Source organism: Diabrotica virgifera, chromosome 5, assembly GCF_917563875.1.
Source record: "Diabrotica virgifera virgifera chromosome 5, PGI_DIABVI_V3a".
NCBI lineage: Eukaryota > Metazoa > Arthropoda > Insecta > Coleoptera > Chrysomelidae > Diabrotica > Diabrotica virgifera.
The window spans coordinates 220,025,969-220,040,775 of NC_065447.1; the positions used below are offsets into that span (position 1 = coordinate 220,025,969).

Sequence of the window (14,807 nt, forward strand, 5' to 3'; positions counted from 1 at the left end):
CTACAATTTTTAGAACTTTGACAATTAGTCCCGGCGCATATTGAACCTAAGCGAGTCACAACCTGCGCCGGTGGGACGGGTGACCTGTGCAGTTATTTTTCTAGCGTGTCGCATATTGAACACAAGCTAAAGCAGGCCACGCACCGAATCGGCATAGAGCGATCGACTCGGCTGAGAGTAATCGGCAGATTTTGCTATGCATGTAAATAAATGAGCCACCGCGCACCGCTTAAGAACGTTCGACTGTCGAGAGGTGCGCGGTGGGTCAGTTATTTACATGCATAGCAAAATCTGCCGATTACTCTCAGCCGAGCCGATCGCTCTATGCCGATTCGGTGCGTGTGAACCTTAACCCGACCGTCGGCTGTCGCCGTAACGAATAGAGACGGGCAAAATAAGTGCAAACGTGTAACGGTTACTATTGATTACCGCTTCTCAGTGGTACTGAGTACAAATACTGATTACAAAATACTGATGTATCTGATCCTTGTACTGAATTGAGTAGGCAACTAAAAAACGGTAGTTCCGTGCATGTAACTAGTAACGTTTTAAAAATATCTTACACGTCCCTAGTAGTCGTAGCGGTATGACTTTCGAAAACATCGAATTTGATCATAAGCGGGTGCATAAAAAGATATCTTACACTGAGTATTCTATTTCTATATACCTTTATAATAACAAGCATAAGTTAAACACTGCATTAATTGTGATTGCAAAAACGGTTCGCATGTTTTAAATAAGATTTTTGCTGATTATGTTTTTGCTAAAATATTAAATAACACAAAAAATACAATTCACAACCATCATTTAATTTTTAACGATAAACAAAAGTCTAATAAATATATGATAAGTTTAAAATTGATCGACTTTGTCGATAACAGTGTCATTAATAGATATTTTTTACCATGAATCATTTTCCAATGATTGTGTGGATTTAGAAATACATACTAAACAATTTTTTGATCTGTATAAAGGAGATTATAATTATGACACATTATGGTACTCCTTATTTTTCAAATAATATGCTCTTATAAACGCATAACTTTGATTTATTGGCTAAAGCCACACTAACTAGATACTTCACAAGAAATTAAAAATAATTAACATCTAAAAAATTCACTGTTTTAATCAGATATATTATTATCCCTACTATTGAATACAATATTAAAACGAATAAATGAAAACTTATAGAGTAGTGCTGATTGATAAAACAGAGCAATAAAATGTTATTCATTCAAGATAGTGTAAAATATATCGCCGCTTATTCATTTCAGATATTACATCTCGCAAACAAAAACACGTAAAAATATACATCTGGCGGTGAGTCACCCGTCCCAAGGCCCAGAAAACTGTACGTTGACGACAGGCCTTCCCAAGCTCGACCTGCGAACGCATGAACTGATAGTAGGATGCGCAGAACGGTCTACGCAGTCCGCCGACGCAGGTTGTGTCTGGCTTAGGATCAATTTGCACCGGGGCTTAGTCCTAGGACAATTAGGGACGAAGTTAGCCCCCCCCCTTCTTTTAATTCACATATTTTTGCAAAATAATTTTGCAATATTTTGACTTATTTTTTGTCATTTTTAATTAAGTTAATAGTGTAAATCTTCTTCTTTCATAAACTATCCAAAGTATTACTGTAACTTCATCATTTTCCGACTTATAGTGTTGAAAAAAAAAATTAATTTGGGAAAAATAAATTAAATAACTTTTAAACTATTTGACCGATGGTTTTGAAATTTAGGGTATGATTTAAGCACCAGAATTCTCAGCATTTTGTGTAATAAGAAGGTTCTAAGTTAATTTTTACGTAAGTTATGAATATTTATAAAAATTCAAAATTTGTGATTTATTTTAAAATTTTATAAGCAACCAATAAGGATAAGACATATTCAGCGAACGCCGTATTGAAGTTCTTTAAACGATCTATGAGTTTATTACTCTCAAGTTTGTTTAAAATGCTTAACTTTTTGGTAATAGACGAAAAAAGCGAAAATTTACCGTTTTTTGATCTTCATTTGTTTATAAGAACTATGTATATCATCAAAATCGGCTGCAGGAAACATATAGGTTATTATTATAGATGTCCATACCACTCAAAACATTTGGTTTCGGCCTGGAGGGGGTTGTGTCACCAACAGGATATTTTTTTCCTTATTTCTCTGAACTATTTAGAGTACATAAAATGCATCCAACAGTGCATGCAATTTTGGGACCATATTGAATTTTATAAAACATCAAAATCAGTATATTAACGGCCAGACTTTGTTTTTGAGGTCGCTGAGCACGAATAAGCCATCAGAACCGACCCCCCGGAGCACTTGATGCTCATGTCCACTGATAAGGCACGTCATCTTCTCAAATTTCGAGGCTTTTTGACACTAAATTATTGATGGAAAAAGAGTACTCGGAGGTTTTGAGGGTTGCTGAACTCGAATATGACGTATGTGAAGCCGGTGAAGGCTTCTGTAGATATTCTCTGGAGAGGATATTTTAGTAAAAGACTTGAGGATAGAAGAAAAAACATAAAAGATTTAGACAGTTTTAAAAAAATAAAATTATTTGAATAATTTTTTCAGAAAAAATATTAATTCAAAGATTTTTTTTGCAGATGAACCAGCTCTGCAAGGTGTGCGGGGAGCCTGCGGCCGGCTTTCATTTCGGGGCTTTTACATGTGAGGGATGCAAGGTAGGTTATATAGCATAAAAATATCATTCTTATTTGTACCGGGTGTCCCAATAAGAATGGCCCTCGGCCATATCTCAGGAACCGTTTATAATAGTACAGCTTTGAGAAAAAAATATTTATAATAAAAGTTGCCTCGGGAAAACCCTGGAAATTATTTTCATAATTGTAGGTCCACCGCTAGAGGGCATAATTGAATATCAAAAATTAAAAAATCAAAATTTTACAAAATTTTCCTAATGAAAGGGCACTGGAAATCCCATCATCGTATTCTTCATAAAATTCTGCGCATATTTGTTTTCACAAGTTTAAGTCTACCTTTGTAAATAAGAGGTGGGGGTGAGTGGGAACCTTCGTATAAAAAATGGCTGTAAATGGTTCTGCTAAATCGATTTTTGTATACTTGGTCTTGTTGAAAACAGGTCTTTTTCGTCAATGTAAGTGTCTTATTTTCGAAATAGCCGAATAAGTAATATGCCAGCTAGGAGGCGTTATTTAATTATTTTCAGAAATCTAGTTTTCTTTGGAAAATAATAAAAAATACAAGTATGCATTCCAATCCACAAAAATAGACCAAATTAGCAACAGAATACCGAAAACCGCATGTCGATACCTCTTTTCTATCTCGAGATATCTTAAGAAATGTGTTAATTGTAAACAAACTGTTATTGTCACCATTAAACGAAGTTAAGGAAAAGTAGTGTGCTATGAAAAAAACAAATAAACATTTTCCAGATGTAAACATATATAATTAATTAAAACAACAATAAGATAATCAACACTATAAAAATAACAAAGAAATAAAAGCAACTACTTACTAACGGCCTAAATGTTCAAATTGTTGCCCATCATTTTCGATGCAAGCATTTACTCTTTCAAGAGTATATTGAGCAGCAACAGATTTAACTGTTTTAGACTTTTATGTATGGGGACGGGTTAAAGACCTTGTTTTTGCCGCTAGGCCCACTGCTCGAGAAAACATAATCTAGAGAATACGAAACGCCATTCAAAGCATTGAGAGTGCAGAAATTGAGACTGCTGTTCAATCTACCTTTGAAAGAGTAAATGCTTGCATCGAAAATGATGTAAGCGAAAATGTTTGTTTGTTTTTTCCATCGCACACTACTTTTTCTTAACTTCGTTTAACGGTGAAATTAACAGTTGTTTAAAATTTACACGTTTCTTAAGATATCTCGAGATAGAAAAAAGGTATCGACATACGGTTTTCGGTATTATGTTGCTAATTTGGTCTGATTTCGCATTACATGATTAAAAATGCATACTTGTATTTAATATTCTCCAAAGAAAACTAGATTTCCAAAAATAGTTTAGTTAAATAACGCCTACAAGCTGGCATATTACTTATTAGACTATTTCGAAAATAAGACTCTTACATTGACGCAAAAGGGCTGTTTTCAACAAGACCAAGTATGCAAAAATCGATTTAGCAGAACCATTTACAGTCATTTTTTCATAAGACGGTTTCCACTCACCCCCACCTCTTATTTGCAAAGGTAGACTTAAACTTGTGAAATCAAATATGCGCAGAATTTTATGAAGAATACAATGGTCGGATTTCCAGTGCCCTTTGATTAGGTAAATTTTGTAAAATATTGGATGGACCTACAATTATGAAAATAATTTCCAGGGTTTTCACGAGGTAGCTTTTGTTATAAATATTTTTTTCACAAAGCTGCACTATAAACAGTTCCTGAGATATGGCCGAGAGCCATTCTTATTGGGACACTCGACCCGGTACAATAGATTTATTCAACAGAAGAAAAACCTAGGTAGGTCCAACTTCTTTTTGCGGTCCGGATAATACGATTCTGAAAGCTATGCAAAAAGGTCTTTGTTTCGTCAATTACCTCTTCGTTTGTGCTGAATTATATATTTACGAGCCATCTCTACATATTTGGGGGCACATAATAATCAGTAGGGGCTAAATCAGAAGAATAAGTCGGATGAAAAACCAATTCAAAGCCCAAGAGATCACTATTGTGAAGGCTTCTAGATTTTCTGAAACATGGTGTAATTGTCGTACATTTATTTATTATCTGAGTCCATGCACTAATGTGTTATAACCAAAAATCCTGTTTTCTTCGTACATTTCTACGGCCCTCTATTTTACCTTTAACGATCAGTTAGACCAGTGGTACCCAACCTTTTATGTCTGGCGACCCACCTTCTGATGTTTTTTCATATTCGCGAGCCATCCCTCACCCATAATGATACGCCATTCTGTACTCTGTACGCCACTCAGCTACTGTAAGAGCCACACCGCGACCCACCTGAAATCTGTCCGCGACCCACTAGTGGGTCGTGACCCACCGGCTGGGAAACACTTGAGAAACCCATGCAACGAAGACTATTTTGTAACTCAATTTTGGTTGAACTGAGATGATCGCGTTTAAAAATTTTTCGCAAAGAGTTCGCTGTAAGAAATGACGATATCTTTGGAACAAATACTCCTTATACACTGAAATTTCTGATATATTATATTTAAAGGGTTTTAAGCGATTTCACGAATCAAACATAACAAAAACACATTTTTTTTTGCTAAATCTTGTAGACTTACGAAGTAAAGGTTTTCGTCGAAGCAATTAAGGAAAAAATAATGTGAAAAATTAATAGACTAACAGTAAATTACGTTATCTTTGGAAGAAATACGTCTTACAAATTTAAATTTCTGTTATATTATGTATAAAAGGTTTTAAGGGATTTCACAGATCAAAGATAACAAAAAACAGATTTTTTGCTAAATTTTGTAGACTTACTATAGTTTTCTTCGAAACAGTTACCGAAAAAATACTTATTCTAGACTAGACTTACTAGTAACATATTTATTGAAGCAAAACAGTATTATTTAAAACATTGTAATAAAAACATTGCTATAGTTAATCGGAATAACTAAAATTAGAGTCTAACTAGAGAAAACTATAGTAACTCAAACAGTTTAACTCAAACTTGGAATACCTTCCGCTGTTTCTTGCAACGATAACTACAGTAACTCAACTTACTACAGTTTTCGCTTGCAGGAGTGTGGGTCAGTAAACTTACTATACACATGTAAATGCTTTACTGGTTGCCTTAAAATTCATACCTGATTTACCATACATACTTTTCCACCAAATAAAGCTTAAAAAGAATAATAATACCATAATAGTAAGTCAAATGTAACGTTTTTTGAGTTACGATAGTCTTTGTTGCATGGGTCGAGTAGTATTCAATACCGATTTACCTCCACTTTATGTCTTAGATAAGACTTTTTCCGGGATTTAACAGTCTTAAGCAATTCTCTATCTTTGTTGACCCTACTACGTACCAGTTGCGACGCGTGACTTTTTCTAAAATGTTACCAAACCCAGATGTAAAAAATTTGGTTTAAATAAAACCTCGCAAATGTAAGTTTTTGTTTATTTTATCTGGAAAAATTTTAATAACAGAATCGTAGAAAGAGGGTTCTGTCATTAATCCATTTAAAAAGCGTTAGTTACTCAATGAAAATTAAAGAAAATGACGACATTCGATCTTGCAATTGGGTATTTCTTTGGCATGTTTTAATCCGTTTCATTACTGAAAAACTTCTTTCAACGGATGCACTTGTAGCCGGAATTATTAAAAATAGGTTTGCCAATTTAAAGGGTTCCTGAAATGCATTATCAAGTTCTGAAGACGTTAAATATTGATACCATTCTAGTAATTTTTTTAAATATAATCTGGATCATTATAAAGAATTGTCAATCTATTTTTTATAAAAAAGCAGAATTGACTTTGTAACTTTACTGTGTCAAATTTTTGTCGATATAGCTGTACAAATTGATGAAAGGCCCTATCTGCAAATTTTTTGCTTTAAATTAGAAAACATATTTTTAGGTTGAATCATAGTGTCAAAAATTTCAAAAGAAAAGTCGTCAACGACACTCATCCATGTTTAATTGCACGCACACTGTAATAGGTAAGTAACCATTGTAACCATTCCAAAAAGTGGTAATAAGAATACTAATATCCACAGCGTGCTTACGCCTTCGCCTTTCAAAATTTTCAGACACGAGCTGTCTTCGACCGTCCGACCGATAGCCGATGGACCTTCATTTGTATCCACATTTAAAAGTGGTATTAACATTAACCTGTAACCGGGTCGCATAAATTCGCCAATATTTTTGTGCGTCTGGTTGACGTTTTAGTGAATTGCTATTAACACTCATATTTCTATTGAAAAAAAAAAAAAAAAATAAAATAAAATAGAATTATTTCACAGTAGTCATAAAATATTTATTTGCAAGATTTTTGACTGTTACCAATGGTAACAGTGGTTACATGGACGCTTCGCCAGTGCCCCGTACTTCTCATTAGTTTTTCTTTGGTGTCCAAGGTATGTTCAGCATCCTCTATGAATCCACATTTTCAATGCTTCAATTCGATTCATTGTCGATATTTTCAGTATCCACTTCTGCTCCATACATGAGTAGATGAGTACAGACCAAACATAGCACTTTCTTTCAAACATTCTTTGTCTTAGTTCCAAACTGAGATGATTAATGCAAAAAAATGACTTCAGTTTCATGAAAGTAGTTTTAGTCATTACTATTCTGCCAAATACATAATATTTTGAACGGTCTAAGTTGGATTCCATTTAATTGAAAAAACAGATTTCTGTTTAATTCCTCTTTTAATCGTTTTATTTGTTAATAACTTAATTTAATATAATAAATTGTAAAAGTGTAATCTAAAAGTCGCTCTGGATAATATCCTTTCTGACAACTTGTTTAAATTCATCTTCACCTTTCAATTTGCATAACATAATAAACAAAACTCCCTTTGCGTCGCAGCGGGTAGTAAATCTGTACACCCCATGTTTTCGCTGCTAAGCGTTTTTAAGTTAATTTGTTGGGTACTAGAGGTCAGCAGACAAATTATTCATTATAATTAATTTTCTATTTATGCGCCGCACTTGTCATCTTTCAGAAACATATATCACAAATTCCTACACCTACACTTGCTGGCCTATGGCCTTCCACCGATAATCCCAGAGACGGATTAGCCGATATAAGAGTGTCCGATGCCCTTTTCTAAAAGATTAATACCATAATAAAAATGTTTCACTATTAGATAATCGTGGATTTATTGAGAATTTCTAATGTTTTCAACTCGTAAATCAATCTAAAATACTGGCTACTTAACATGGTAATTTTAATGATAATAGTAAATGCATCACCATAGATGCAAGACTCCCTAAGCTAAGATAAAAGTTTCTTAAATAGTAAGACCAATATATTATAAAGTTTTAAGACTTTTAATTAGAAATACTACAAGGAAAAATTACTGTATACTATACTGAAATTAAAACTCAACTAAAGCCTCATGTTTTCTTAACATTCTGTTTTTTGATTCATTCGCTTATGTTGGAACATAAAAAGATAGGTACTTTAACAACTAGCCATGTTTTTCATCAATACAGGGTGTTTTTAAATAAGTATGGCAAACTTTAAGGGGTAATTATCTATGAAACAACAATGACAGTTTGCTTTATAACGTATGTCCGCAAATGATTCGTTTTGAGATAGGGGATGTTGAAATTTTTCTTACAAATTGACGATTTATTGATTCCTTTAAAACCGTTTGAGACATGCAAATGAAATTTGGTGGATTTTAAGTCGTAATTATTGCACATTTTTTGCAATATATAAATTTATAGGTATTCTATTGATAATTTCCCACCCTTACTAGTTACATCTCTTTTTATTTCACAACGTATTACATTTTCCATCTTTTGCGTTATTTTGCCTGTTATTAGCTCAATCATCACTTATATTACATTTGCCAGTTATGCAAATATGGTGAGATTATATAAAAAATTATACAAATCAAAAGCATCTCTTTGTTATAACTAATAAAATTAGCAATTCAAACATTGAGTTGTCAGGCTCACATACGAAATCAATTAGGATGATATTTCTCTTTTATTGAAAACGTTTTATAGATATATTGTTGCCATATAAAATATTTCTCACTCTTGAGTAGAGTTGGGAAACCCGTCTATATTTACAGTTAAAAAAAACATTGAATATTTCATTACCAATAAAAATTGTTTGTACATAAAAACAGTAGTACGACAACCACTGTCGCTCTTGTAACGAACACAACGAATAACAGCAATAAACAAATGGCTTTTGAAATCTTGAATGAATGAAGAAGATAATATAAGAAGAGAAATAAGTAATATATCGGGACAGACATCGAGAGCTGATATAATCATCTGCGAGTAGAAACAAAATAATAGCAAAATAAGCTATTGCTCTTGTTGAGCACAATTGTTGTAGTATAATGTGTATTTCATGGATGCATATATGGTCAATGTTAAAAAGAACGACTTAAAGAAAAGTATTGAGAAGCGAATAAAGTTGTCAGGAAGGCAGAAGAAAGACAAAAAAAAAGACAAAAGAAAGTGGGCACCAAATCTTGCTGAATAAGCTCGTGCCGCTGATTAACATCAAAACAGACAATTATATACTATCACTAAACAGCTAAATAACATCAGATATGCCACCCACCAACCAATTGTAAAAGTGCAGTCTCAAAACTACCAGAAAAGAAAGGCAAAAAATGTAAACCGCAATATCAACAAACTATGAATTAGCACAAATAAACCAATAATGCAAGAAATATAAATGGCCATAGAAAAACTAAAAGCGCACAAAAGAGCCGGCTCTGACATTTCACCTGGGTTGTTAAAAGCTGGGCCATCCAACAACATACAACAACAGAGTTAATCAAACCACCCTGGCAAAGGACCTGGAGAGAGGAAAAGTTTCCCACAAAATAGGAAACGGGACTTAATAAAGATTCCAAAAAAGGGATTCTTCCGGGACTAGGACTAGTTCTTCTCTACTTTTACTTTTATTGTGTTGTTCTGGTAGATATTTTCGATCGTTTTAATTATTTCTAAAGGTACCTCTCTTGCGTGTACAATAAATGGATATCGTCCTTTAATTTGACCCTGTCAAATGACTTCTTAAGGTCCACGAAACATAAGTATGCCGGTTTATTGTAATCTATCGATTTCTCTTGAACCTGCCTTATTATAAATATAGCATCGGTGCATGATCTTCTTGACCTAAAACCTTGTTGTTCTTCTGCTAATGTTATATGTAATTTTATTCAGTTGGTTAGTTATCACTTTGGTCGTTAATTTTAGTGTTGTGTTTAATAAATTAATTCCTTTGTAATTCTTCGAGTCCGATTTTTCTTCCTTTTTGAATAGAGGTATTACGATGCTTGTACTCCATTCTCGTGGTATTCTGTTTTATTCTCTTATTTTTTGGATTAGTTTTAATAGTTGTTCGGTCAGATCTTGTCCTCCGTACTTTAGGAGTTCATCCGATATTCTGTCCTCTCCTGGTGATTTTCTATTTTTTATTTTCCTTAATGCTTCCGTTACCTCTGCTTTTCCAATGTTTATTTCTTCGTTTGTTGTCATTTCAAGTGTTGGTGGTTCGTTATCGTCACCTTTAGCAAACAGAGATCGAAAATAGTCTACCCAATTTTCCTTATGAATGTGCTTCGTTTTTATTAGTTCGTTCATCTTTTTTCTTTGTTCTCTGAGCATTCTCCATATTATCTTTCGTGTTCCGTAGAAGTGGTGTTCCATCTCTTTTGATAACCTCTCCCACTGTTCCCTTTTTGTTTCCCTGAGTAAAATGTCCGTTTCATTTCTAATTCGTTTATAGTGGTTGTAAGCCTGTTGTGTTTGTTTTGTCCTGTATTGTAAAAAGGCTTTCTTCTTTTCTTCACATTTTATCTTCATTTCCTCTCGAAACCATGGGGTAAGCTTTTTTTTGATATATTAGTATTCGTTACTTTCTTCTCTCCAACGGATTCTGTTGCTGCGTTATGTTACTTTTGAGTTTTCCCAGCTTTCCTCGATGATATCGTTTTCTAATATTCCACTCTCAGCATTCTTCTCTGATATTCTTTTTCTGTGTAAGTATTCCGTGGATTCTGTATTTAGTACTTCGACTTTGAGTTTTGTTTGTGTTGGTCCCACTCTCTTAGGTGTGAATTATTTCATGGTGATTCTAATTTTACATAATACTAGGCTGTGGTCACTACCTACATCTGCTGAGTTGAGGCATCTTACGTCGACTATTTTTGATGGTTGTATATCTCTGTTAGTTACAACATAATGTATCATAGATCTTCATAGATATCTTAATGTTGTTCTGAAGCTATTTTCTTGTGGCATTTTTACAATTTTAACTATTTATAATGGGAAATAAGCCACAATATTATTAAAAAATGATTTTTATTAACGTTTCGACGCCCAAATCGGGTGCCGTTGTCAAAATACCAAATACTACTAACATAAACAAATTATTAATTATATTTCTTAAGTTAGTAGGATAAAATTATTATATTCTCTATTAAAATATTTATTATATATAATTCTAATATTAACAATTAAAAATATATTTAAAATTAAAAACAAATATAAATAAATAACTAATAATAAATAAATAATTTTAATTTATTTATTATTAATAAAATTAATTTTTATATAAAATAAACAACATTTTTGTTTATGTTAGTAGTATTTTGTATTTTGACAACGGCACCCGATTTGGGCGTCGAAACGTTAATAAAAATCATTTTTTAATAATATTGTGGCTTATTTCCCATTACAAATAGTTAAAATTCATAGATATTCACGGGTGTTATTAAATGTATATTTATGTTGGTCTTTGTGTCAAAAAAGGTGTTGTTTGAAAAAAGAGCGAAAAAGATTTTACGAATACTGGAGAGGAATCACACTTCTAAATACTATAAATAAATTAACAGCAATAATTATAAACAACAGATTGACACTGTGTGAGCAATGTTACAGAAGGAATAAGTCGGCTTCAGACTAAAATTATCATGCATAGACCACATTAAACACTTAGCGTATTCGTGCAACAGTCGCAAGAATCCAATTCTACACTATTCATATGCTTTGTGGACTTCAAGAGAGCCTTCGACACTCTCACACATGTGGCTATACGGAAATCCCCAAAGGAAATGGGAATACCAGAAAAATAATAAATCTCATTAAAAAACTCTATAGTGATCTAAAAAGCCAAGTCCTACACAACTCATAACATCTGAACCAATAGATGTGCTTAAACGGAGTAAAACAGGGCTGTGTTTTATTCCCTGTCTTATTTAACATTGTACTGGAATCTTGAGTCGCAATCTAGAATCCATTTAGAGCGGTTTTCCTCAGGGCCAGCAACACACATAGTTGTGAGTACTTCGTTGTCATGATGTAAAATCAAGTTAAAAGTTCAAACATCACATAATACTACTTTACACCATTTACAAAGTTTTCACCCAGATACTTTTAGTGGCTTAACTGTGTATAGGATGTATATGTTATAGTCAAAGCCCGAATTTCAGGCACTCCTAGGTTTGACTAGGCAATCCTCAGGTCTGACTGACGGTCTTAGTCAAAGCCCGAAATAAATTACTGTTTCGGCCTTTGACTAGTCAAACCTAGGAGAAACTATGTTGGTCAGGCAAAGGTCGAAATTTAATTTTATGAAATCGGGGTTTGACTAGTCATTGTAGCTATTAAAATGTCGTAATTTGTTACAGTAATTTTAATAAAACGTCAGCTTTTAATTTTATTGTTTATTTTTGTATATTTTCGTAATAAAAATAAAAAAATAGTGTTTATTCTCACATGTTGAGGCAGTAGGTATGGCATTTAGAGTTGCACAATACGTTAGACCTTTTACACTTACATAATTTTGAAGAGCAGTTTTCTTATTGCACTGGCATTTTGTAAAGCCTTGTCTTCCAAGTTTTGAATCTTTTGTTCTAATTTCTGTTAGAGACAGCTTAACGTCTCGAACATCTTCGAAATTAAGAAAATTCTCTTTGCATTCTCTTATTTGATTTCTTAAAAATAGTGTGTTTATTGTTCCATATTTTATACCAACTCTATATAAACCGTCAATTGTTTTATCTTGTATGATATCCAAAATATTTCGAGCATCTCCTTTGGCTCTATCTAAGCTGGGGATAGGTATCGTTACAGTTTTTCCGATAGAAATTGGAGGAAATTTTTTTCACTACATTGTTTCATAGCATTAGCCTGCACATGAAAACCTTTAATCGCCTTTGCTTTATTTACTTTAATCTTTTCTGTCTCTGCACAACGCATGCATGTAACTTTTATTTCAAAACCGTCATAGTATCAAGTGTGCAAGCGCACACATCATGTACCACCTGATTACAAATTATGCACATATATGCGTCCGAGCTCTCTTTTTGGCAAATACAACAAACCACATCTGCAGAAATTACCAAATTACGTGTAAATAAGAATCAAACTCCGTTCGCTCAACTCAGATAGATTCAGAGTGGGAAACGTACAACACAAAATTTCCTGCCTCACAATATTGCAAGCTCAAATTCATTAAAAATAAAAAGAAAAAATATTGGAAATATTGGGAGTGTATACTAAACTCATACAATTCTGTGGAAGCTGTTTCCTTAAAATATTTTTATTCTGTGTAAAAATTTTAATAATACTTTTAAATATTTAATGAAATAATTTTCTCATTTGATATGGTGTAACACACATTTGTATGGTGTAATCTCCTCCAATTTCGATCGCAAAAATTGTAACAATACCTATCCCCAGCTTTGATAGAGCTAAAGGAGATGCTCGAAATATTTTGGGTATCATACAAGATATAATAATTGACGGTTTATATAGAGTTGGTACGAAATACGGAACAATAAACACTTTTTTCAAGAAATCAAGTAAGAGAATGCAAAGAGCATTTTCTTAATTTCGAAGATGTTCCAAACGTTAAGCTGTCTCTACGAGAAATTAGTACAAAATATTCTAAATTTGGAGAACAAGACTTTTAAAAATGCAATAATAAATGCTCTTCAAAATTATGTATGTAAGTGTAAAAGATCAACGTATTGTGCAACATTAACTGCCTTAACATATGAGAATAAACACTAATCTTTTTATTAAAATTAAAAAATGACGTTTTAATAAACCAAATCTAACAAATGGATGATCGGGGTTTGACTAGTCAGACCCCGATTTCATAAAATTAAATTTCGACCTTTGCCTGACCAACTTAGTCTCTCCTAGGTTTGACTAGCCAAAGGCCGAAATTGTAATTTATTTCGGGTTTTGACTAAGACCGTCAGCCAGACCAGAGGATTGTCTAGTCAAACCTAGGAGTGACTGAAATTCGGGCTTTGACTATAACATATACACGGTTCTATCTTGTAGGCAAGACATATGATATAATTTTCATTTCGAAAACGGTCTGTGATGTAGCGCAAAAAGGTATTTTTAATAAATATACCTTTTGCAAAGGATGTTTTAATAAATATATCAGAAACTTTCAAAGATAGACACGGTAGCCATATTTTTTTAAATATAAATAAATATTCTACAGTTAAAAGTAACAGTTCGTCCAATGAAATAACAGCGCCTCCTCTGGACCAATCCTCTCCGGTCAAGTTTCTATTTTATGTAAAACTAAATTATTACGCAAACAAACATGTATCTGATTACGATCTTATTTTTTATCCTCTTTAGTTGATACTGTGCTATATAAATCACTTGGCTTAGTTAGCAGCAGATATAAACGGCTACAAGTAAATTTACATCGGAGAATTCTATTTATTTTGATTGAAATTTTATTCATTAAGAGAAATTTATGGAAAGATCCGAGCCGCCAAAAGACCTGTGCTACAAATATCACTATAACGGACTTCTTCGTCTAGTGCTTCGTAATGATTGGTGATGTATGGATATTCGACTTTTAAAAGAGATATAGTTTAGAAACTGGTTCTTAATCAAAAAGCTTTACGTTATTGTAATGTATAATATTTACTTTTTGCCATATTTTTCCATATTAAAAAAAAAAAAAAAATAAAAATTGTAATTTTTTTATACGAATCAGAGGAACAAAGCGGCTTTAGGGAAGGTAAATTCACAATAGGCCATGGTGCCCATGAATAAACTATGGGAAGTACTTGGAAAAAATAGCATAAATGTCTCTATTGCCGAAAAAATGATATAGAATCTCGAAATACAAAATTAAAA

General features: G+C 32.9%; 1 protein-coding gene across 1 annotated transcript in view; it reads left to right on the top strand.

Annotated features, from left to right (window-relative positions):
• LOC126884668 (protein embryonic gonad-like) overlaps positions 1–14,807 on the top strand; it is a 484,503-nt gene that overhangs the window by 113,474 nt on the left and 356,222 nt on the right. The window contains exon 2 of the mRNA XM_050650739.1: positions 2,612–2,689. Coding sequence (XP_050506696.1) covers positions 2,612–2,689 — 78 coding nt within the window. The remainder of the gene's footprint in view (positions 1–2,611; positions 2,690–14,807) is intronic.